The following is a 27,185-nucleotide window of genomic DNA, read 5'->3' as shown; positions in this document are numbered from 1 at the left end:
GGAAAGAAGTTGGAATTTCAAACAAGGTGGATCTGGGGTGAATTAGTGGGGGTAGAAAAGATCAAGGTTTTGGATGGGGGAAGATAAGAGATGGTGGTGAACAGCTGTTTTAAAGACCTGGAGGGAGGAGAGGGATTGAAGGGAGTGTGGGAGTTTGTTCCAGAGGCGGGAGAAAAGAGGAATGAAAGAGTGAAGGTGAGCAGAGAGCCGAGATTTCGGCAGTTTAACCATCAGAGGGTTGCTGGCAGATCTTGTGCGACCTGTAGGAATATTTGGGGGACAGAGCACAGAGAGAGCTGGGGGAGCAAGGCCGGAGAGGAGTCGGTAGAAGACAGAAAGACCACCTACCTGCCTGCGGTGAGTGAGTGAAAGGCCCTCAGAGATAGCTTCATCGCGGGAGATTCCAATGATTTTGAAAGCTTTGGATTCAACAGCGTGAAGCCGAGCCAGGTGTGAGGCAGGAGCACCAGCCCATAGGGGAGAACAGTATTCCATTGAGCTGCGGATGAAAGCCTTGTATGTGGTGAGGAGCTCAGGTGTGCCGAGGAAGGACTTCGCACGACGGAGGATGCCCAGTCGGCGACTGGCTTTGGAGGCCAGCTTGGAAATGTGGTTTTCCCAAGAAAGATCATGGCAGATAGTGAGACCCAAAAGCTTGAGCGACAGAACTTCTTGGAGAGGATTGTTGAGAAAGTAGATGGGAGGGTTGTCCAGTCGATCTTTTCGGAGAGACATAGTAAGAGAGTGAGATTTGTCAGGATTGAAAGACATGTTCCACTTGTTTGACCAGTCTGTGATTTTGTCCAGGTCTTCAGAGAGTGAGGAGGCTGCAGACTGCCGATCTGAGGGAAGAGGAATGGAGCGGCAGAGAGTGGAGTCATCAGCAAAGAGATAGAGAGGATTTTCCAGAGAGTCGGAGAGATCATTGATAAAGACCAGAAAAAGCACAGGGCCCAGCACACTTCCTTGGGGAACTCCAGCCTGAACAGGAAGGGGAGATGAGAGAAATCCATTCAGGGCCACACGTTGACTACGACCAGAGAGGAAGTCCGCAAGCCATGCATGGAGATTTCCATGGATACCATAGGAGGAGAGTTTGGTGAGCAGAGCTGGGTGCCAGACCGTATCAAAGGCCCGTGATATGTCAACGGAGACAGCTCTGATTTCCTGTTTGGCATTGAGGACCTCCATCCATTGTTGAGACAGCAGAAGCCACATGTCCAGAGTAGAGTGACCTGGTCTGAAACCAAATTGATGATCAGAGATCAAGCCATTGGAGAAGAGGAAAGATTTCATATCCGAAGCAATGATGGATTCCATGACTTTGCTGATAATTGGGAGCAGGCTGATTGGTCTGTAGTTGCAAGGATCTGTTTTTGCACCTTTTTTGTGTAAAGCGGTAATGTTAGCTGATTTCCAGGATGCTGGCAGATGACCTTGAGCAAAAGATAGGGTGAAAAGAACAGAGAGAGGGTGAGATAGAGCGTCAGAGCAGGATTTTAGGACCCGTGGGCTGATGCCGTCTGGTCCAGTTGCAGAATCAGAGTCGAGGTTTGACAAAAACTCCTCCACCTTGTCAGGAGAGAAGGACACAGAGTCCCGGAGCAGTTGGGTTCGACTGGGAAAGGTGGGAACAGAGAGAGATGGGTTTGGGACTAAGGATTTTGAGGCGAACACAGAGTTGAGGCATTCGGCTTTGTCACGTGCGATGTCAACTGTGTGGCCATTTGAGGTAAGGGAGGGGATGGAGGGGGAACAAACACCAGAAACGGATTTGACCAGACGCCACCAGGATTTGGAGGAAGGAGACAGGTTTGAGAGTTCATTCTTGAGTGAGGAGAGATAGTGCTTCCTGGCACTCCTGAGGGTAGACACACACTTGTTCCGAGCTTGGTGGAAGGAACTGAGATTGCCTTCAGTTGGATTAGCCTTCCAAGAGGCAAAGGCAAGTTGTTTCAGGGCAACTGCCTCACCACAAGATTCAGTGTACCATGGACGGGAGGAAGGGTAAGACAACTGAAGGCGAGATGGGATAAATCTGTGCATGAGAGAGATCAGTTTGCTTTGGAAGAATTCCCAGGAAGAATTGATGTCAGAGGCAGTGGAGATGGGAGACCAATCCAGACGATTGATGGCTGCTTGAAGACCGTCCCAGTCGGCCTGAGTGAAATGCCAGACTCGTCGACGCTGAGGAGGCTCTCTGAGAATGGCCAGAGAGATGTCCACTTTGACAAGCACATGATCAGAAGAACCGATTGGAGCAGAAGAAGAGCAGCAGACATTAGCAGGGAAGTTTGTCATAACCAAGTCTAGAAGAGAAGATACTCCATTGGCTGAGATCCGGGTCGGGAAATTGACAGATTGTGTCAATCCCAGTGAGTCACAGAAGTCCTTTGCTGAGGTGCCATGACTGGTGAGAGAGGAACCCACACCCAACCAGGTGGCATGATGACAGTTGAAGTCACCACATATGAGGAAGAGAGAGTTGGGATGAGTGGATAGAAGTTGGTCCATGTTGTCAGACAGTGAAATGTAGATGGAGTCATCACTGTTTGGGGGACGGTACAGAACACATATGAACAAAAGGTGGGAGCGGAGAGGAAGCCGTAACCAGAGGTACTCCTGCGGGTGAGGAGGAAAGAGGGCAGTGCAAGGAGAGTGAGGAAGAGAGTTTTTGACAAAGATAGCCACCCCACCACCAGGCCGAGGCTCAGGTCTATCATACCGGAGGAGGGAGTAACCAGGAAGAGATATTAAGGAATCAGAGACATCTTGAAGGAGGAAAGTCTCTGTTAAGCAGATCAAGTCTGGATTGTCAGAAGCAACCTGTATGGAGAGATCAGTCAGGTTTGAGCGAAGGCCCCGGATGTTTGAGGTCCATACCGTTAATGAAGAGAGAGGGGGAGCATCGGGTACAGGACAGGGGAGGGGAGGAGTAGGGTAAGATGAAGGATGAGAGGGGGAGGTAGGGAGAGCAGTTGATAGTGTGTCAGATGTTGCAGAAGAGTTCCAAGAAAGGGAAGGATGAGGAGGATGAAAGGTTTGATGGTGAAGGGATGAGGCACAGTAAGGGGTTGTTTGAGGGGGGGCAGAGGAAAGTAGAAGGTTTGGGGGGGTGGAGGTATGAGATAGAAGGGAGACGAAGTGGGGAGGAGGCAGCTTGGAGGAGGAGGGGGGAGGAGGGAGAATTGAATGGGAGGGATTGGGGGGGAGTTTTGAAGGGGAGGAGTGAGGGGGGAGTTTAGGAGGGGAGGGGCAAGGGGGGAGTTTTGGAGGGAAGGGGCAAGGGGGAAGTTTAGAAGTGGAGGGGCAAGGGGGGAGTTTAGGAGTGTAGGGGCAAGGGGGGGATTTGGAGGGGAGGGGCAAGGGGGGAGTTTAGGAGGGGAAGGGCAAGGGGGGAGATCAGGAGTGGAGGGGCAAGGGGGGATTAGGAGGGGAGGGGCAAGGGGGGAGTTTAGGAGTGGAGGGGCAAGGGGGGAGTTCAGGAGTGGAGGGGCAAGGGGGGAGTTTAAGAGTGGAGGGGCAAGGGGGGAGTTTAGGAGTGTAGGTGCAAGGGGGGGGGGGATTTGGATGGGAGGGGCAAGAGGGGAGTTTTGAAAGTGGATGATTAATGAAAGACGAACATTGATAACAAATTGGGTTTGTTGTGATTTTCAAGTTAGCAATCCGATTCAGAACGATGGAGGAGGGATGGAATGAATGTGAATTTAGACCATGTAGTGAGGGAGACGTATAAGATATTGAATTTCTTTTTTTTGAAGTGGAATGAGTTGGAGAGGAAATTGAGAAAAGCCTTTTAAATAGGAAGAAAAACAGCGTGTTGTAATAAACCACTGAATAAAACACAGAAGGGGAAAGGTTAAACATATTTAAATAATATTTAAACAGAAACGTGAACAATCTTATATGCACAAAAATACCAACGGGGGGAGAGCCGAGAGGGACCACCACGAGTCACGTGAACAGGGCAAACGGTGGATGGCAAGGAGATAATGGGGGCGGGGCGAACAGCACACCTGGACAGAAAATACAGGATGAGACAACAGTACACGTGGAGAAAAGAAAATAAATGTTTTTGTTTTTTTGTTTTTTGGGGGGGGGGGGGGGTGGGGATTTAGAACGTTAGACAGAGTATTATGTTCGGGGTAGAAGGGAAAAAACCAAGAGCCAAGCAAAACACGCTTAAGTTAACAAAACACCGACGGGGGTACAACTACAAGGCCACACACGAGGAGCAGAACACGATTAATTAATTACGAGTTACAGGAAATTCAAACCAAAACTAACTATAATCAAACAATATCGCATGGACGATAAAATAACGACTTGAAATTTGACAATCTATCTGGGGAGACTTAATATTTGGTAGCACAGGCTTTGGACAAAATAACTGCAGTCAAGCGCTTCCCATAGGCATGAATGAGCTTCCTACACCTCTCTACTCGCAGTTTGGGCCACACTTCTTGTGCAAACTGCTCCAGTTCTCCCAAATTTGAAGGGTGCCTTCTCCCAACTGCTGTTTTTAGATCTCCCCACAGGTGTTCAATGGGATTTTGATCTGCACCCATTGCTGGCCACTTCAGAACAGTCCAGCATTTTGTCTTGAAGCATTCCTGGGTGCTTTTTGAAGTGTGTCTGGGGTCATTGTCCTGCTGCAAGACCCATGACCTTCGACTGAGACCCAGCTTTCTGACACTGGGTTGAACATTGCACTCCAAAATGCCTTGGTAATCTCCTGATTTCATGATGCCATGCACACATTCAAGGCACCCAGTGCCAGAGACAGCACAGCAAACCCAAAACATCACTGAACCTCCTCCCTCCATGTTTGACTATAGGGAACGTGTTATTTTCTTTAAAGGCTTCATTTTGTTTTCTGTAAACATAGAGATGATGTGCTTTACCAAAAAGCTCTCATTTGGTCTCATCTGTCCACAGGGTATTCCTCCAGAAGGATTTTGGCTTGTTCAGGTGTTTTGGCAAACTCCAGTCAGGCTTTCTTATGTCTCTCTCTCAGCAGTGGGGTCCTCCTGGGTCTCCTACCATAGACCCCCTTTCATTAAGTTTGCGACGGATGGTGCGAGTTGAAGCTGTCGTACCTTGTGTCTGAAGGTCAGCTTGAATCTGTTTGGCAGTTGATTGAGATGCTTTCTCCACCATTCGAACAATCCTTCGCTGCAATCTTCAATCAAGTTTTCTCTTGCGGCCATGTCCAGGGAGGTTGGCTACAGTGCCATGGGCCTTAAACTTCCTGATAACATCGAGTACAGTGGACATCAAGGTCTCTGGAGATGGATTTGTAGCCTTGAGATTGTCCATGCTTGGCTACCTACAATCTTGTGTCTGACCTCCTGAGACAATTCTCTGGTTTACTTTATTTTCTCCATGCTCATTGCGGTACACACAGTGACACAAAACAGCAGAATGACTCCTTTTCTCGATTCCAACTGGTTGAATGAGTTATTTTTTATATTGCAGGCACCTGCAACTCACCACAGTTGAGTTCAATTCCAAAGTAAAGGAGAATCACCTGCTTGAAATCTAATTATTTCTAACAACTTCTAAAAGGCGCCAATAATATTGTCCGGGCCATTTTCGGATTTCTGTGTGGAATAAGCTAAGATTTAGCAATTTTTTTCAGCTTCTCTTGTTTTGTTCCACTGCAAACAAAAGAAATACATATGTGGATACCAAAATATTTTTTAATTTCAACAATTTTCTGGAAGAAATGGTGCATTATTTAAAAAAAGTGCAAGGGTGCCAATATTTTGGGCCACGACTTATGTGTTGCATATGTGTGTGTCTGCATTTTTAAAGTTCATTTTCTCACCACCGTTGGACCGATTGACATGAAATTTTACCATAGGAGCGCCTCCGCCTGTATAATTTATTTGACACAATTATGACATCATAGGTCATGTGGTACGGACGCTATCTTGGAAAAACTTCACACCTTTATCTCCGAAACAGCTCAATGTAAAAAATTGAAACATGGCTCAATGTCAAGTACTCCCCATGGGGAATAAGATATGTTGATGATGATATCATAGTGCTTTTGTTATGACGTCATAATTCGACAAGTACAATGCTTGATCTGATCACTTTTCTCTGCAACAGTTAGTCCAATGGACACAAACTTTTGACCATAGGATCGCCTCCTCCTGCATAATTTTAATGATAATTATAACATCATAGGTCACGTGGTACAGGCGCCATCTTGGGAAAAAACAAAACACGTTACTCCTTTTAATTTCCGAAACCGCTCCATGGAAAAAAAATTAAACATGGTGCGTTGTCAAGTACTCCCCAATGGGGAATAAGTGTTGCTAACGATGACGTAATTGGTGACTTAATGATGATGCCATAATTCGACGGGGACAACGCTTATGTTTGAAGTTTATTGAGCGTGATGTACGCAACAATTATATTAGAGCATATAAATTTAGGATCTCATCGCTCACGTGGTCTGGCAGCCATATTGGATCAAAGAAAAGAAAACTTCAAAAACAGAAGAGTTGGCACGCACCAAGTTGACTATGCAGGGTAAGTATTCTATGAATACCATCTAGTTGCTTTAAATAAATCAAACAAAAATGGGATTTTTGCACAAAACCTTCCCCACTAAATGAGGGGATGTTTGGTACTTCCTTTCCTGTGGCTTACGCATAAATTCATTACATGTCTTACAATTTAACCACATCTTTGTACTTCTTTAATGGCCTAAATTATTGCTACCTTCTTGTGGAGTCGGCCGGGGAACGTTTTTGGCCCAAGTCTTTCACGAACCGCTGGCCAGGCCAAATGTTCGACTGAAGGCGATTTAAGCAGGAATTTGTAATTGGTTTAGGGTGCCGCTGACAACTCGCCTACTCTTCACAAAAGGATATTTAACATACACCAACGACTAGTGTGGATAGATGGGTCCTCCGGCTTACCATCCTTCCGATGGATGGCACACACATTGATGCCTCACCCTGCATGCAAAACACCAGGGAGAGAATTTATGGCTGGGTCGAGATTTGAACCTACGTTAGACAGCTTAAAGGTGAACGTGCACACCGATAAGCTATCCTGCCGTGTGCAAACTCAAATTCCAAGTGTTCTCGAGGAGGGTGCTTATGTCTGCCCTTCTCGCGGGCAATGCCATGGCAAGAAGAGTTTGCATGTCGGCTTGGGGCTTGGTGCTGTACCATTAGACGATGTGAAACTCTTTGATTAATCACCTATTTTTTTTCTATCCGTACTTGTGGTAAGTGTAAATAAATTACATTTAGAACTTGTTCTACTATGGGGTGCAACATCTATTGCACAAGATCGTTCTCACAAGGCTCTGATTAAATTTAATCTAAAAACAATGGCAGAGGAAGCCTTATGAGGCAGCAATGATCACCGATTGAAAATGGGAATGATTTCTCATCGTGGTGGAAACTGTTTCTGGTGTTTGTTCCCCCTACATCCCCTCCCTTACCTCAAACGGATACACAGCTGACTCTGCACGTGAAAAAGCTGAATGCCTCAACTCTGTGTTTGCCTCTAAATCTTGTGTCCCAAACCCATCCCTCTCTGTACCCACCGCACCCAGTCGTACCCAGCTGCTCCTGGACTCCGTGTCCTTTCCTCCTGACAAGGTGGAAAAGTTTCTGTCAACCCTCGACTCTGATTCTGCAACTGGACCTGACGGCATCAGCCCACGGGTCCTAAAAGCTTGTTCTTCCGCTCTTTCACTCCCTCTCTCAGTTCTCTTCACCCTCTCTTTTGCTCAAGGTCATCTGCCATCTGCTTGGAAATCAGCCAACATCACCGCTTTACACAAAAAAGGTGCAAAAACAAATCCTCGCAACTACAGACCAATCAGCCTTCTCCCAATCATCAGCAAAGTCATGGAATCCATCATTGCTTCAGATATGAAATCTTTCCTCTTCTCCAATGGTTTGATCTCTGATCATCAATTTGGTTTCAGACCTGGTCACTCTACTCTGGACATGCTGCTTCTGCTTTCTCAACAATGGATGGAGGTCCTCAATGCCAAACAGGAAATTAGAGCCGTCTCCCTTGACATATCACGTGCCTTCGATACGGGCTGGCACCCCGCTCTGCTCACCAAACTCTCCTCCTTTGGTATCCATGGAAATCTCCACGCATGGCTGGCGGACTTCCTCTCTAGTTGTAGTCAACGTGTGGCCCTGAATGGGTTTTTCTCATCTTCTCTTCCTGTTCAGGCTGGAGTTCCCCAAGGCAGCGTTCTGGGCCCTGTGCTTTTTCTGGTCTTCATCAATGATCTCTCTGACTCTCTTGAAAATCCTCTCTATCTCTTTGCTGATGACTCCACTCTCTGTCACTCCATTCCTCATCCCTCAGATCGGCAGTCTGCGGCCTCCTCACTCTCTGCAGACCTGGACAAAATCACAGACTGGGCAAACAAGTGGAACATGTCTTTCAATCCTGACAAATCTCACACTCTTACGATGTCTCTCCAAAAAGACCGACTGGACAACCCTCCCATCCACTTTCTGAATAATCCTCTCCAAGAAGTTCTGTCACTCAAGCTTTTGGGTCTCACTATCTGCCATGATCTTTCCTGGGAAAACCACATTTCCAATCTGGCCTCCAAAGCCAGTCGCCGACTGGGCATCCTCGGTCGTGCGAAGTCCTTCCTTGGCACACCTGAGCTCCTCACCACATACAAGGCTTTCATCCGCAGCTCAATGGAATAATGCTCTCCCCTCTGGGCTGGTGCTCCTGCCTCACACCTAGCTCGTCTTCACGCTGTTGAAACCAAAGCGTTCAGAATCATTGGAATCTCCCGCGATGAAGCGAACTCCGAGGGCCTTTCACTCACTCACTGCAGGCAGGTTGGTGGTCTTTCAGTCTTCTACCGAATCCTCTCTGGCTTTGCCCCCCCAGCTCTCTCTGGGCTCTGTTCCCCAAATATTCCTACAGGTCGCACAAGATCTGCCTGCAACCCTCTTATGGTTAAACTGCCAAAATCAAGACTCTCTGCTCTCATTTGGTCACTCCTTCACTCCTTCACTCCAAGATCACTCCTTCTTGGATCACTCCTCCTTCACTCCAAGATCACAAGATCACTCCTTCATTCCTCTTTTTACCCGCCTCTGGAACAAACTCCCTCACTCTCTTCAATCCCACTCCACCCTCCAGGTCTTTAAAACAGCTGTTCACCACCATCTCTTATCTTCCCCTATCCAAAACCTTGATCTTTTCTACCCCCGTAATTTCACCCCAAATCCACTTTTTTGAAATACCAACGTCTGTCCTGGAAGTCCTTGGTGTCCTTGTGTTTTATACTTCTCCCACCCCCCCCCCCCCACCCCCCTTCCCACGCCTCCTCCCCCCAAGGCCTCTCCCTCCCACACATCTCCCTGCTCTCAAATGTTGTGTTTGTGTGCTTCCCCTTCTCTCCCCATCTTGTCTTCCGCTCCCTCTTTTTATATATTTTGTTTGTCTGGTTGATTTGTTTGTGAAATAAATGTTAGCTCTTTCACGAGCCTCGATTCAGTATCCAAAAAAAAAAAAAAAAAAAAAAAAAACTATACCATAGCGCGTCACTTTGCATATTAGATGAGTTACAGAAACACAAGACGTGATGTCGACAGACTGTTTACTTCTTAAATTAGAGGATATGAAATGGCAAGCAAAGAAACACTGTCATGGTTGTGCCAGTTACCATCATGTCCTTGGTTTGGTGCCAACTTTCCTTCACGTGACCAGCTTGCTTGAGGAGGAATGAAGTCATTGTGGAAAACATGGAGAAGTTGAACGGTTGAGTCTTTCTGCATCTGAAATTTCAGATTGAAATGAAATAATGATGATGGTGAAAATGACGATTATTGGCCTGCTTGGCATTCCCATCTGAACCAATGGCTCCTAATGCTCAGAACCCAAGTTCAATTCCTATAAACCACGAGTCCTTGACCGTTACGTCTGCAAATGTCCTTGCAATTCACATTAAGGTACAATTATACCAACTTATGTCTTAATTTACATTACATATGATTTATGTGCAAGCTCCACACTCACTCCACACAAACATATCAATAATAATCATTCCCTCCAGGACCTCAAGTTGGCAGCTTACACCACCACCGAAAATAATCCAACATTCCAATCCATTATATTTTCCATTCTCATTAACTTTGTGTGAAATGTTTTTTATTATCATTATCATTAGGACCCACTTGCCTGACATCACATGTTGGTTGTATCGGGTATAATGTCTATGTGGCTGCTACAAGGTGTTTGTGTGTGGTTACCTTTGTGGTAATGGTGTCCAAAAGGATCACACAGCCAGCATGCTCAGAACAACGCTCACTGACGATGTGGTAAGCAGCTCCAACCAGATCCTAAAAACACGTTCGTGTTCATTTCCCCACTAAACGACGTCTTTGACAAAGCCAGCGATTCAGCCGGAAAAACACAAAATAAATGGACCTTTACTCAACCTTGAACTGTTTGGGTGGGCTTTTTAAAATATTTTTTTTACACCGAATATGACTGCAAGTGGAGAAAACCACATTACACACTGTAAACAATTAACTTTTCCAAAACCACATCCAATATATTGCTTCAAACTCAAGCCTTGCTATCGACAACAATAATGATTGCATGATTGTTATTGTTCACTCGGTCTCCATGGTAATTAGGACTCGTAAGGCTGAGTGGTCTGTCGGGATATTATTGATCTGGACTGCCATCAATCTTTTTTATCGATTAATGCAGCAAAGTATGGTAAACAACTTGAAGAGATTGCAGTATATTATCTCAACTTAAGATTATTATTATTATTTATCTTTGTATTTACAATTGTTACAATGGGATAACGTGGGTCCCTGAGTACACACAATAGACACCGAGCACGAAAGGCACAGAATGCTATGGATTCACAGTCAAGCTGGGGTCCCATAGTTCGCCAAGAAGCTTTCCCGCATCCACCACAGCCTGAAAGAGTTGTAAGGTCTGGCCATCCCAAGTCACGTAGCAAGCGCTTGGAGAATCACAGTATAGACCTGGTGAGGACGGAAATAAAACACGAGCTTTAGAACAGATCGTAGAGTAGTATGCTGGAGTCAAAGATTTTCAGATTGCTCACTGAGAAGCTAAAAACATGCTGGCAGTGTGTATATAAAACTACTGAGAACAAAATAAACCTCGTCTTTTGTGTTCCTTGCCTCTTAACACTTTTTGCACGTATTGGAGTAGTATTGCTCTTTTCTTCAAGCTAGGGTGGGCTCTTACATCACACAGACACACTGGAAGCTGATGATTTGGGTATAATCCATATCATCGTTATGAAAGCCATGGCATAGGCAGCACGGCCTGGAGGTACGCATCCTCACCTCTAAGCTGTATAGCCTGGGTTTGAATCTTGACCCAGCTTTAAACTGCCATTTAAGTGATTCACAGGCAGGGTGAATAACAATTGTATGTGCCGTCCCTCGGATGGATGTGTCTGTCGGCATTGTTTGGTCGATGTTAAAGATCTCACGGTCTCCTTCGTGAGGATTGGGCGAGCAATCATCGTTACGCACAATTTAAAAATTCCAAAATTCCTGCCCTAATTTTGCATTCCCCCTGTCTCAAGGGAATGAAGTGCAAAAGGGTCAATCCCCGAGGGGGTCACTACGCCCTTCAGCTGATTATATGGATTAGTAGTAGTAACCTGCCATGGTACTTCTTATTTGTGCTTGTAGCCTCAGACCCAGTAAGTTTGAGGAGAACCAGGGATCCCCCCCCACTCGTAGTACACCAGAAACCCATGGCCATAACAATATATATTTATCACGGTCCTCACAGCTCATAAAGCTCCCACTCCCAACCCCCTCCCAAACATAATTAATAGTAAATATCATCATTTTAAATTTACCATGTGCATCAACAAGCCACAGACATGACCTTCCCAGCGTTGTTAAGAAGTAACCAAACCAAATACGGCGTCTCTCTCTGGGAAGTCTGCCTGAATGTTGGTAATGATGGCATTGTCTTTCCGATTGCAGACTACATGTAATAAATCACCAAGCCTGCCGTGTTCCCATGAGATAATCCCACAAAGTTCAAAGTCTACTCATTGGCAGCGATGTCGAAGGTTTGGGTAGAACGTGCCCATCTATTAACCTACGGGCCTTGCACCAATCCATGCGGCCTCAGGAGTTTGCAGTACGGGAAACTGCAAGCTATCAGGTGTTTGAGTGAGTTCAGAAAGGTCAACAACTTTTTCGTTATGCGGAGGCACAACCGTTTCTCACAGTACATTTCCATGTATTTTGGGCTTATTTTAGAAGCTTTGTGAGCCATTTTAGGGAACAATCCTTACCTGGGATACACGATATAGATTCAGCTGCCTGATGAACCCCATTACGAAAGGGTTTCTGTGCATGCGCACTGAGCATTCTGGGGCTGATTGTCATTTCCAAAGTCGCATATTGGCCTATTGTTATTCCATAAACTATGACTTTCCATTGTTTCCCATTTATTGAAACTTGTATATCCTGTTTTAGGCAGCGTGTTTGAAGCCTACCCAACTAATGGTGCATTTCCAAATTAGCTAGACGTTTCTACCAAGTGGCTTCGGCATATTACAATAGATTGATCTTCGCAAGATCAGAAGAGTGTAGGCATTTGCATCAAGCATGTTTGCTATCGTTTGCATTGCCTTGGCAGCACTATGGGCACGACCACATATTTCCATAAAATAGTTGCACTGACCAATCCTATCCATAAAATACCTCAAAACATCTTGTTCAAGTCCAATGCAGGCCAAAGATTATCCTCAAGTCATCTCGAGAGGTGTTTAATCAAATGGAAGACCAAATACTGCAGCCAAGTGAGCCTTACAGAAAATGTCTGCAAGAATTAACTTCTCCCAAGACAGATATGGTAGATAAAGAAATAGAGATATAAAGGAGTAAAAATAATAATAAAAGAAAACGCAAAAATTCGAATGAATAATGAGAAATGTGAAAAAGTAGAAAGAAGTGTGAAATAAAAAAGGAACAAAGAAGTCGGGAAGAACCCGGATAGATAGATTTCAGCTGTTAATCCCCAGACTCAAACGCAACAACAGGTACAAGCTACCAGAGGGCCGTCAGTGGGGCACTACAGTTCACACAGCATCAGGATATTGGTCATCATAACATGCTCGCCGCACTTGCCAAGTGTGGGTTGGTGAGAGCAAGCAGCCATTGCAAGCCGATGTATTTGCAGGGTTATGTTCTTAATCCTATCTATACCATAAAAGAGCCACTTGTCTGTGTGTGCTGCCATTTTCTCAGAGATGGCTAAACATATCTTTGTCAAATTTTCAGAGGTTCAACAGTGAGTGCGTGGGGGTGTTTTAGGGGAAAAATTGGAAGAAAAAAAAGTTGGATTTTTTTTTTGTAATCGCTCTTTGTAATCAGTGCCTAAGCCTTTGTGTCTATGTGAAAGGTCTTATTAAATAATCCACGACCACATTCCCTATGGAAGTGTTTTAGGCACCCACAAAAAAAAGAAGAAAAAAATTGATTTCTTCAAAATGCCAACAGGATTAGTACAACACCGGGCAACACCGGGTACTTCTGCTAATACATTCATAAAATAATCTTATCAAGAAACAATCATCTCTGATCACAAAAAAAAAATTTTTTAAATAGGGTAACTACCAGTAGGTCATCTCGGGATCCCAAATTCCCATCGATTAACCTACCCAAGGTATTTGCTTACATATTTGCAAACAAATTTAATAAATTATGATGAAGAAAACACAAATGGTGAAGTTATTGGGTTTGGAGCCTTGTGTCATGACACCACTGGAATGGAGAGTTAAATTGTGGCTCAAAGGTTGCAAGAGTTTGGATTCTAAACTTCTGGAAACCGAGTTAGGAGAGGTATGAAATAATTTCAGGGTAACATGTAAAAACAACCTGCCAACTCGCTAACGACCTTCAGGGTTGGTGTTACCTGCCAGTCCTCTATGTGTCTGGTTTATTATATGTGACATCAGTCTGCACAATGTGGTTGACTCTAAATACCCTAAAGTTAATTTGGGATTGGCACCAAAATACCAAGTGTGAAAAAGTAGTTTCCCAAAACTCTCGAATTAATTAAATGCCTGAATAAAATAAGGTAAATATCAGATAAACAAATTGACCAAAACACATTGCATACAATCATTGGGAATATTCTAAATCTTCTCACCATTGAACAACAACAACAACAACAACAACAACAGGCATTTTAAGGCCATTTTCCCTGCAAGAGCGTGGGTTAGCCTTGCGGTCCCCATGACAATCTTCTCCAAATTGTCATGGTTCTATTTTTGAGGCAATGTTTTTATGGCCAGATGCCCTTCCCGACGCCAACCCTTTGAGTCGCCTCTTACGACACGCAGGGATACGGTGTACCGATTCTAAACTGGGGTACACACTTCTCACCATTGAACATAAAATACAAACTCCTGTGATACATCACCAATGCTTACCGAGACAGTGACTTGGCACGAGGATGGGCAGCCAGGCAATGTGTGAAAAGGCTTTGCGACAAGGGGAACACACTCTCGCAAGCTCTGTCACACCCCCTGTATGCGACAATGCCCCCACGGGGGTGACACGCCAAAGAACCAGTTCGCTCAGCATTTCTGCATCGACAGGACCCGAAGTTGCAGAGTCGTGGAAACTGGAAAAGCTCAAGCCACCGCCCACATGACTGGAGGCCGTTAGGAGGAGTGGGAGCACCGGGTGACAAGCGAGACCATGTAGTCGTAAGCGATGCCCGATGCACTGTGATCGCAGAGATATTCCTGCCACAGAGAGCGTACCAGCTCGAGAAAGGCGAGGTGGCTTGCATGAGGTCCCTGGTAGCAAAGCATCCACTTTCCCATCGTGACCTGATGAAATAGCAATGGCCCAGGAATTCAATGATCCATCAAAATGCTTGGTGACCATTAGAATTTCTGACAAGGAGTCACTCTCGGAGAGCCAGCCACCAGCTGAGAGCCTATTTTCCACTAGACCAGGGAAGATGAGCGAGCCAGAGAAAGACCGAGGAAGACCTCGAGGATATGGTGGATCTTCATCCTTGGGGTCCTCACAGTGTTTGCGTGACGGAAGAAGGTACATGCTTATGTTCGGGCTGAGTGTAGCAGCAAAGGAGGCTGGAAGAGCTGATGGGATATGAGAAGCAAAACTTATCTGCAGAAACATAAGAAGAAAAATGAGATGGTGAGGTGGGCAAGGAAGGGGAAGTACAGTGAAGAATGGAAATCCTATGCAAGTAAAAGTGAATAATAACAAAAGAAAATAGCAAAACGAGGAAGAAGAAAATTACAAACTAGGGACAGTGACCCAGTTTTGAAAAAAAAAAATCCTCCATTTTCCAGCACAAACACCTGGACATGTCGGCTTTCTCCCGAACCCGAACCATCCAGCCACTCAGCAGTCCACACGAGTAGCGACCCATTCCGTGGAAGCACAGCAAACAGCAGGTCCTGTGCAGTCGTCCAGCTCTCCATCAGCTTTTCTATGTGACCTTGGACCCAGCTTTGCTGGGGTGCGATGCTTAAGGTGGGCGATGCTGGTGGAGAGAGCTGTAGGCCTCCATCAGAGCCACTTTCAATGGATGCCTCAGCTGCAGAAGCAGGATCATATTGTCCACTTACATAATGACACACAGATAAAGTGAACTTAATGAATGGGGTAGATTGGGGGGAGGGGTTGGATTTTCTGTTTAATGTTCCCATCTGAACTACGAGCTCATAATGCTTACAATCCAGGTTCATATCCCACAAACTAAATGCATACTTCCTTGCAATCCACTTTAAAGTACACTGGTGTCTACTAATGTAGTTGGCCTGCATGTGAAATATGTGCAAGCTCCATTATGAGCCTGGGCCTGGGATCAATGCAACAAAGGAAAAAATAAAAGCATAAAGACAGCCTTCCTTTGTAGATGAAATATACATTATGTACCATACTAATTGGCACAACTTCAGTACAATGTGAGCAATGTGTAACGATACAGAAAGTGTGTGAATAAAGAACAACTGACAGAGCCTCGTCCTGTACTCCTCAGCACTGTCAGAGTCAGGAGACTCCACATCAGCTTGACTCTCCTCTCGCTCCCAGTGCCTCTGTAAAGCATCAACTCCAAGATTGAATGCAAACTGCTTGTTATTGAGCCAATGGATGACAAACGCCATGGGAACTTCACCATCAGAGTGCATGCAATGCTGGCCACCCATTGCAGGTAAAACGGGTATGTCTAAAGGGAAAATAGGAACAAAAACAGTTTATGCAACAAAAACAGAATACATGACTAAAACTGCAAAAATATAAAATGATTCGGTTGAACAGCTCACCAGTGCCAAGGTTGATCCTGGCTGCACAGTGAAAGTGGCACACGGACTGGATAGACAGGTGGCTAAGCATTATCGGAGGACCTCCTGGATGGACACCCGGCAGTGTGCAATGGTTGTCATCCAGGGACTTTTTGAAAACAATCTGGGAATGAAATAGTAAAAGCAATGGAGTGTTTGTTTATAACATGCAGAAAATGACAATTTTGCAAAAGTACTTTTTATAAAAGAGGTTTCTGCATCCGTAAAGTCATCTCTTAGCCTGTCAACAACAAGCCCATACCTGACATCAGATACATGTCAGTTAATAGGAACTGTCAGCAATTACATTACTTTGAATATCCTTATAGCACCAAAAGGCGAAAGTTTATTTATCCTTTTCAACTTGTTAACTTGAATTACATAAGCGTACATCAATATAATATACATATATACAATCCCTCTCCCATAGCCTCCCCACTGACTTATTTTTCACATCCATGTGTGGAAAAGCTACTCCTCAGACCACGTCGATGACAATGACACTGCAGATATTTTGCCACTTGTTTATATCGACTTCAAGCAAACTGTTCAGTCTTGTTAGTGAGAAAATTAAGTCTGAAACAATCATCTGAGACTAGTGTGGATGTAATCATTTTTAAAGTCACATGACTTGCTTATGCACACGAACCTGTTTGGATGACTGATATGGTATTGCATTGTAGATACCACACACACACACACACACACACACACACACACACACACACACACACACACACACACACACACACACACACACGAATGGGACGGCCCGAGATTTGGCGGGCCCGGATAGGAGAGGGCCCCGGGCTTTGGTGGACCTCCTCTTGCAGGGCTCCGTCCATTGAGGTTGTGCGAGATCTACGTGAGATCGAGGACCGTGCCGCTCTGGATGCATTTGGGAAACGGCCTGGCCTTGAAGCTTGGTGGGACTTGTGGGCTCCATGCTGTTGGGTGGGAGGGCCTGAGATTTGGCGGACCCAGATGGAAGGGTGGTCTGAGCTTTGGCAGACCTGGGTGGGAGGGCCTGAGCTTTGATGACTTTTTACAACCCCAAGATGCGCATGAGGTTCCTGCTAACACAACATTCAATGAGGCGGCTTCTAAGTGTATGGCAGGCGGCTTTGGGAACTGACCTTCATGAGATCCAGTACCATGCCAAATATAGCAGCTTCGAAGGATGAGACCGAGTTGGATGAGATCTAGATCGATGACATCAAGAGGGAAGAGACCATACCCCGGAGGCCACATTGGGGATGGCGGAGGGGGAAACGGAGCACAGATGAAGAGACATGAGTCGTGGTTCCTCACTAGGGTGGGGATGGATGCTTCGGGACCTGGGAAGGCTCTGTTCGGTCTTGGGGACTTGCAGGTGGAGATGAGAACTGGTGGTGGTGACTGACTGACTGACTGACTGACTGACTGACTGACTGACTGACACACACACACACACACACACACACACACACACACACACACACACACACACACACACACAAACACACGTAGTGATCAACACGTACACATGCACGATTGTGGTTTATACACATGTTTTGCATGACATGTTATGCTGTGTATTATATCCACACATATTATTATTATACATTATATACATATATTATACATAAATTGTATTGTATATTCGTATTATATGTTATACTAGCTTGGTGAGGGTTGCTGCGCTCGCCTCACCAAGCGTCAATACTGAGGAACAGGCTTATTTTAGCTGAGGCTAATGACTGTACCTGAGTTGCTGTGTTGTCATGATTTTCACCAATCATAATACAAACAATTACTTTGCACAAATGCATTTGTTGTGTTTGTGATATTACATTTTTATAGGCAATTTAGGTTGAAGATTTAGGTTGAATGATTTTTTTTCAAGAAAGAACCCCTCAGCACATACATAGGGGAGGGGTAGGTGCAGACTGGAAGTTTGGGACGATTACACCTCACCACCACGTAATTCAAAACACCTCACCACCACGTAATTCAAAATACCTCACCACCAAGTAATTCAAAACACCTCACCACCATAAAACACGTAATAAAAACACCTCACCACCACGAAATTAAAAACACCTCACCACCACGAAATTGAAAACACCTCACAGCCATCAAGCACATAATAAAAACACCTCACAGCCATAAAACACGTAACAAAAACACCTCACCACAACGAAATTAAAAACACCTCAGCCATAAAACACGTAATAAAAACACCTCACAGCCATAAAACACGTAATAAAAACACCTCACCACCACGAAAATAAAAACACCCCACAGCCATAAAACACGTAATAAAAACACCACACAGCCATAAAACACGTAATAAAAACACCTCACCACCACAAAATCAAAAACACCTCACAGCCATAAAACACGTAATAAAAACACCTCACAGCCATAAAACACGTAATAAAAACACCTCACAGCCATAAAACACGTAATAAAAACACCTCACATCCACGAAATTAAAAACACCTCACCACCACGTCATTTAAAGACACCTCACCACCAAGTAATTCAAAACACCTCACCACCACATAATTCAAAACACCTCATCACCAACTAATTCAAAACACCTCACCACCACCTAATTAAAAACACCTCACCACCACCTAATTAAAAACACCTCACCACCACGTAATTATAAATACCTCACCACCATGTAATTCAAAACACCTCACCACCATGTGATTTAAAAACACTTCACCACCATGTGATATTAAAACACCTCACCACCACGTCATTTAAAAACACCTCACCACCACATAATTCAAAATACCTCACCACCACGTGATTCAAAATCACCACAACGTTATTAAAAACACTTCACAACCACGGAAACAAAAGTCTGAGGGAGTCGTTAAGTGACAACACAGACACTGCCCAGATGTGTCGATATATAGATAAATGACTGTACCCGAGTTGCCATTTTGTAATGGTTTAAATTAAACCAATCATAATTCAAACAATTATTTTGCACAAATGTATTTGTAATATACGTGATATCACATTTTATAAACAATTGAAGTTGGAAAAAACAATTTTTCCCAAAGAAATTCCCCCCCAAAAAAAAAAATTGCAATTTTTTTTTTTTTAAATAGCCTTAGGACATACCGACGGGAGAGATATGTGCATACCAGAAGTTTGGTACGATTTCACAAAAGTTTGAGAAAGTAGTTCAGTGACAACACAAGACAACACAACACAACACAACACAGGACAGGACAGACGCTGCACAAATATATATATAGATACACAACTACAATATAAAACACAATGTCAGTTTGTGTGTTTGTATAGATGTCTGTCCCCCTTCATAATGGTAGGTTTTAAAGGACAATTTTTTTTAACATTAATGTGTTTTTACTACAGTCTATTTTTGAGGACAAAACAAACTTGGAAAAACATTTTCCATAAAACAGTGATTATGTCTCTTCTAATGGAATTGTAGACGGTGGCTTTCAAACCAAACCTCAAGGGCAGTATGCAGAAGTGTTTTTTTTTATAACAATAAATACAAGGCGCAGGGAGGTGATATTCGCTGCACATGATGTGCAACGCGAATAGAGTAAAACGAGTGTTCATTTACATCCGTGTGATGTCTAATTAATAAAGAATATATAAGCACCCCTGACACGAGCCTGAGGCTTAAGACTTTGGCACGCTGACGAGGTTGCACGTCGAATAAATTGTTCCAAGCCGTCATTTTTGACGGGCTTTTTACTAGTATTGTTACGGATTCGTCACTTCCGTTGTGGTGGTTTTCATCCACTGTAAATATTTCTGATTCCATGTACTATTATTGTTTTCAAAAGGTTTATTGTTCATGAACTGTTTTCAAAAGGTAAAAAACCGGCCAAATCATTCCCGATACAACAACAACAACAACATGCATTTTAAGGCCATGTTCCCTGCTAGAGCGGGGGTTAGCCTTGCGGTCCCCATGACAATCTTCTCCATTTTGCCCTATTTTCTGCATCTCTCCTTGTTAACCCCCTTGCCCGCATTTCTTCTTCCACCATCTTTAGCCAAGTCTTTCTCGGTCTTCCCCGTCCTCTACTTCCTTCTACATTAACTTCCATCACTCTTCTCAACCAGTCACTTTCATCCTTCCTCAATACATGACCAAACCATCTCAACCTGTTCCTCTTCACAGCATCAATCACAGGCAATATTCCCATCATCTTTCGCAATTCATCATTTGTCTTCCTCTCTCTCAACGATACTCCGCACATCCATCGAACCATTCGCATTTCCACCCTTTCCAGCCTTCGTTGCTGCTCTACGTTCATTACCCATGTCTCGCTCCCATAAATCATAACACTTCTCACACATGCAGCATACACCTTTCCCTTCAGCTTCAGCGACACTCTCCTCCTCATCAGCATGCCACTCAGTTCCCGAAACTTCTTCCATGCACATCTCACTCGAGCAACCGTTGCCGAGTCTGATCCACCTTCTCCATTCAGCATGTCTCCGATGTAGCAAAATGTTTTCACACCTATTCCCGATAACAAAAGATATTCCCTCTACAGGAAGAGTGGCTTGTAAACCTACGGTGACCGGTCCTGACACCAAATCAGACTTTAAATGGATGACATGAAGTGGAGCTTTAACACAGCCACCAACCCCCTGTAAAAGAACACTCACACCAGTTGCCGTCTTCTCTGACAATGGCAAAATGCCTTCAAGCATCAAAGATTGATGTGCTCCTGTGTCCCTCAATACCCTAACAGGTCTCTGGTTAGTCAAGTCTCCATCCAGTGACACAAACCCCTCTGAAATAAAAGGTTTGTAGCCCTCTTGAACAAGGTCGTTCTGTGATGCCGTAACTTTGGCATGGGAACCTTCACAAGGCACTGTCCTCCAAGGACGATTTCTCGCATTTGCCAATGCATTCAGAGTTGTACTAGTCTGACTCCGCTCCTGATTTTTCCTTTTCAGGGCATAACATTGGGACATCAAATGTCCAGGTTTCTTGCAAAAAGCGCAAGTAGGCCCGGAGGAAAAACTCGTGGTCTGTCTCGGGCCCCCCGGAAGATAAGTCTGTCTTGGAACTGTAGTCTTCTGATCCCTAAAAGTCGGGGTATCAGATTTGTCCCCATAGTCATCTCTAGGCCGCCTCCACGAATATTTGTTCTCCGCCCCTGATTTACCATAACTCCCCTGGCTAACTCTAGGCGGGAAGTTAGGTTTGTGGAACCCCATCCTGTGTGTCAAGGCATAGTCATCTGCCACGGTTGCTGCCTCATACAACTCTGGTACTTTCTTTTCCTCCAGATGTACTTTAATGTCTGCGTGGACACACTGTTTGAATTCCTCCACCAAGATCAATTGTCGCAACAGTTTGAAGTCTTTCCCAATCCCCTTCGAATCACACCACCGATCAAACATGGTTTCCTTCATTCTGGCAAACTCCACATGGGTCTCACTCTCCCTCTTCCTGGCATTCCGGAATTTTTGCCGGTAAACTTCAGCGACCAATTCATAGGCTTTGAGAATGGCTTTCTTCACTTTCTCATAATCTACACATTAGGGAGGCCGAGCTGAGAGCCAGGTTTCATGGTGGTTGGGTGGTGAGGCCTGGAAGTATTCACGACATGGACGCCTTTAGGAACGTGGAGTTCACGGTTAATCTGTGTAGGAATCTTGGCTCGGCTGCTCCGCAGCATTCAGTGCTTCAAACTCTTCATAACTTTCATAATAATCACGGTTGGAGTGCTTGTCGCTGTCGTCACGTGAATAGCGGTCTCCTTCTCGGCCACTACCCTGATAATCATCCCTTCGGGAGCTGCCGTAACTCTGGGAGCCTCCATAGTAATCTCGACTGCGGCCACCACCAAAACTACTACTCCCACCCCGGGAGCCATAGCCACCCCTGAAACTACCTCCACGTTTTCCTCCTCTGCAGCCCCTTCGACGCCCATGGCCTGCCTTCTCTACTGTTATGGTCCGACCATCCAAATTCTTGCCATTCAAATCCTGTTCTGCATCTTGGGCGTCCTTTGTGTTTTCAAACGTGACAAAGCCAAACCCTCTCGACTTTTGCGTCCCCCTGTCTTTTATCAGCAACACTTCCAAGAGTGATCCATATTTGCCGAAGACAGAGTCCAGAACATCTTCCCTTGTGTTGAAGTTCAGCCCACCTACAAAGAGCTTGCCAACATTGCCTCCATCCCTGACTTGTGTGTGCTGACACTTAGTTTCAGGGTACTTGACAAGAAGTGTCTGTGCAAAGCGTGACGTCAGTACCTTCCTCTTCTCTTCGGAGCGCTTCCTACCAATAGCACGAGTCGCGGTACAGGATGGAAAGATACCCGGAATCTCCTGCTCTAACTGTGCAGTGTTATTTTCTATACTAGGCTTTTCAACAAACATCGGGTTACCAGAAAGTATTCAGACCCCTTCACTTTTTTCACATTTTGTTATGTTGCAGCCTTATGGTGAAATCGTTTAAATTAATTTTTTCCCACATCAATCTGCACTCAATACCCCATAACGACAAAGAGAAAACAGGATTTTAGAAAGTTTTGCAAATTTATTAAAAAGAAACAACTGAAATATCACATTTACATAAGTATTCATACCCTTTGCTATGACACTTGAAATTTAGCTCAGGTGCCTCCCATTTCTCTTGATCATCTTTGAGATGTTTCTACACCTTGATTGGAGTCCACCTGTGGTAAATTCAATTGATTGGACATGATTTGGAAAGGCACACACCTGTCTATATAAGGTCTCACAGCTGACAATGAATATCAAAGCAAAAACAAAGCCATGAGGTCGAAGGAACTGCCTGCAGAGCTCAGAGACAGGATTGTGTCGAGGCACAGATCTGGGGAAGCCTACAACAAAATTTCTGCTGCATTGAAGGTTCCCAAGAGCACAGTGGCCTCCATAATTCTTAAATGGAAGAAGTTTGGAACAACCAGGACTCTTCCTAGAGCTGGCCGCCTGGCCAAACTGAGCAATCGGGGGAGAAGGGCCGTGGTAAGAGAGGTAACCAAGAACTCGATGGTCACTCTGGCTGAGCTCTAGAGATCCTGTGTGAAGATGGGAGAAACTTCCAGAAGGACAACCATCACTGCAACACTCCACCGATCTGGGCTTTATGGCAGAGAGGCCAGACGAAAGCCACTCCTCAATGAAAGACACATGAAAGCCCGCTTGGAGTTTGCAAAAAAGCACCTAAATGACTCTCAGACTGTGAGAAACAAGATTCTGTGGTCTGATGAAACCAAGATTGAACTGTTTGGCCTCAATTCTAAGCGTCATATCTGGAGGAAACCAGGCAATGCTCATCACCTGCCCAATACCATCCCAAAGGTGAAGCATGGTGGTGGCAGCATCATGCTGTGGGGGTGTTTTTCAGCAGCAGGGACTGGGGGACTGGTCAGGGTTGAGGAAACAATGAACGGAGCAAAGTACAGAGATATCCTTAATGAAAATCTGAAACAGAGCGCCCAGGACCTCAGACTGGGCCGAAGGTTCACCTTCCAACAGGACAATGACCCTAAGCACACAGCCAAGACAACGCAGGAGTGGCTTAGGGACAGCTCTGTGAAGGCTGTCCCTAAGCCTTGAGTGGCCCAGCCAGAGCCCTGACTTGAACCCAATCGAACACCTCTGGAGAGACCTGAAAATGGCTGTCCACCGACGGTCCCCATCCAACCTGACAGAACTTGAGAGGATCTGCAGAGAAGAATTGGCAGAAAATCCCCAAATCCAGGTGTGCAAAGCTTGTCGTGTCATACCCAAGAAGACTCGAGGCTGTAATTGCTGCCAAAGGTGCCTCAACTAAGTACTGAGTTAAGGGTCTGAATACTTATGTAAATGTGATATTTCAGTTTTTTCTTTTTAATAAATTTGCAAAACTTTCTAAAATCCTGTTTTCTCTTTGTCATTGTGGGGTATTGAGTGTAGATTGATGAGGGAAAAAATGAATTTAAACTATTTCAGCATAAGGCTGCAACATAACAAAATGTGAAAAAGGTGAAGGGGTCTGAATACTTTCTGAATGCACTGTATAAAACCACCTTTAGAGGCCATTTTTCCCCGCAAAGCGGGGGTTGGCCTTTTCGGGCACCGTGGTTGTTGTTGTTTTTGTTGGTCCCCTTTTTGAAGCAATGATTTACGGCAGGATGCCCTTCCTGCCGCCAACCCTTTTTGTCGCCTTTTACGACAAACAGGGAATTACCAGGGAACTGGTACTCAATTAGCCGACCTCGGAAGGATGACAGGCTGAGTCAACCCCCCTGGCGTTAATGCAGAGATCGACCGGGATTCGAACCCAGGATCCTAGGATCCTAAGCTGGCACCCTAGCCGCTAGCCCAACACCAGGCTTTCTGAATGCACTGTATATTATACATATATTGTATTGCATACACATACAGTATAATGTGTTACAGTGTACAATACAGTGTTACAGTATACAGTATAATGTAAAAATACACATTGTGCTATGTATTGTATGCACACATCTTGCTATAATTCACCAAATGTCCGTCCGTCCATTCGAAGGTACCGCAAAAACGGCTCAACCGATCCCAACGATATTTTGGGTGGGTATTCCTGGGACCCCTGGGAGTAAAATAGGCTATATTGTTTTCCAAGTTTTCCAAGATTTCCAATTTTCCAGTTTTTCCAAACACGATGGAATAATATTTACCGATATGAACAGTGATGTGGCTTTTGTTCAAATTCTACAAATACTGTTTAATGTTTATTCTACGTAGCAGGAGAGAGTAGATCGACTGCTGACGAACTCTTCCTATATAAACGTGCGGCTCCGAAGTAACATGGCAGCGTGTGCAAAGCGACTGAGAAACAGGTGTAGCGGCCGCTTCCGTGTTACAGATTCGGCGCGTACTCTTCACACATAAACGTGCGACTGAGAAAGACGTATAGCGGCGGCTTCCGTTTTGCAGAATTCACATCTTTTTTCAAAATGGGCGCAATGTACTGTTAGATTTTGATGATTTGCGTGTGATATGTTTCAATGGATGTTTATATGAATCGTTTAAAATAAAAAAGCCTTCAATTTCTGATATTTTGCCTTTTCATTTGGGCTTCCCAATTGAAGCCCCGCCTAAAGCGCGGGTACCGTTGATAGTATTATTAATACTAGGGCATGCCCGTACTATATATAAGCTAGGACGTGCCCGTACGTGGGTGCCCGTTCCTTGCCAAAAAAAAATATATATATATATTTGTGTAGGGGTGTGTGTGTGTAAACATCCTAGGGCGTGCCCGTACGTGGGTGCAAAAAAACATGCGTGCAAACAACAACAACAAAAAAAAACTTTGAAACCACGTGGCAGTAACGACCACAGAACCCCCCCCCCCCCCCCCTCTATTTACATGAATGGTTTGGTCCATTCGCAACGACCACAGAACCCCCCCCCCCCTCTATTTACATGCAATGGTTTGGTCCATTCGCAACGCCAAAGCGAACGGCGAACGGCTAAATCGCCATAGCTCGGTAAGTACTTGTCCGATTAATTTCAAACCTTGAAAAGGCACATCCTCGGGTCCCCAGCAATATACCTGGCAAGTTTAAAGTATATCGGACCCGTGGTTGTCGAGAAACAGCGGTCACAGACAAACATACAAACACACATACACACATACACACATACACACATACACACATACACACATACACACAGAGATTAATGGAATTATAGATAGATATGCTATATACATATATACACATATTGTATTGTAAACACACATATTATGCGTAACATGTTGTACTGTATATTATTTACACACTTATTGTGTGTGACATGTTGCACATATTTTACACACACTCACACAAACACACACGCACGCATATACAATATACATGCACACACTCATACATATACACACAGATAAAGGCTGATACATCGAGACCTGGGAGGGCTCTGTTCCACCTTATGAAACAACCAACGACACACACACAAACACAAACATGCACACACACCTCTAAAGCTTTTTGGAGTCCTTCTTCATACTTCAGATTGTGATTGGACAGAGGGAATCGCTCCTGATGGTGAACGTGGTGTGATGGTGAGAAAGGAGGGTCAGAAGAAAGCAGAGAGAACTTCTCTTTGGGAAGGGCAGTCTCAAGCCATATCCGACAGATGTCATCCAGACAGGAAGTGAGGAGAACATTGCATACCGCACCCCTGCAGCATTGCATCACAGGTCCAACACATTAAGTATCGAAAACAATAGATTTGTCGACTCCTTTTAGCTAAATTACATATTTTACTTTTAATTAAGGCTCTTTGTGGAGCATGTCAATAAATCACATGTAGGACAAAGGCATTAGTAGACATCAATGTACAAACACATATATGGATCATGTAATAGAAATAATGTGAACGTCCTCTCGTATGAACATAAGAGCTTTACGCACGCACACACACACGCGCACACACACACACACACACACACACACACACACACACACACACACACACACACACACACACACACACACACACACACACACACACACACACACACACACACACGTCAAGAGATATTGGAGGCTGAAGAACATCAAAATTGTACCAGTGATAATTGGAGCAACAGGAATGATAAAGAAGAACCTCACTGAGCTTTTCAACACCATCCCTGGGAATATTACCACAAATGAACTACAGCTGGAGGCAATCCAGGGTTCGGTGATGATCCTGAAAAGAGCGCTTGGAACAAAACTATGAAAACGTTGAACAGCTTGGTTCAACGTTTTCATACGTTGAAAGAAAACAGTTGAAAAGTTGAACTGAAGTGAAGGTGGACATTTTGGGTCCTGGG

General features: G+C 44.7%; 1 protein-coding gene across 1 annotated transcript in view; it reads right to left on the bottom strand.

Moving 5' to 3' along the window:
- Window positions 1–27,185, bottom strand: part of DMXL2 (Dmx like 2) — a 169,035-nt gene that overhangs the window by 80,639 nt on the left and 61,211 nt on the right. Inside the window, exons 9-16 of the mRNA XM_078783981.1 lie at window positions 26,344–26,548; window positions 16,349–16,490; window positions 16,039–16,251; window positions 15,380–15,618; window positions 14,474–15,182; window positions 10,903–11,024; window positions 10,272–10,361; window positions 9,686–9,797 (exon numbers count right to left, since the gene is read on the bottom strand). Coding sequence (XP_078640107.1) covers window positions 9,686–9,797; window positions 10,272–10,361; window positions 10,903–11,024; window positions 14,474–15,182; window positions 15,380–15,618; window positions 16,039–16,251; window positions 16,349–16,490; window positions 26,344–26,548 — 1,832 coding nt within the window. The remainder of the gene's footprint in view (window positions 1–9,685; window positions 9,798–10,271; window positions 10,362–10,902; window positions 11,025–14,473; window positions 15,183–15,379; window positions 15,619–16,038; window positions 16,252–16,348; window positions 16,491–26,343; window positions 26,549–27,185) is intronic.

Source organism: Myxine glutinosa, chromosome 8 (genome assembly GCF_964187855.1).
Source record: "Myxine glutinosa chromosome 8, kmMyxGlut1.1, whole genome shotgun sequence".
Classification (NCBI taxonomy): Eukaryota; Metazoa; Chordata; class Myxini; order Myxiniformes; family Myxinidae; genus Myxine; species Myxine glutinosa.
Note: the sequence above shows the minus strand (reverse complement) of the source record. Positions and strands in the feature narration are given on the sequence as shown.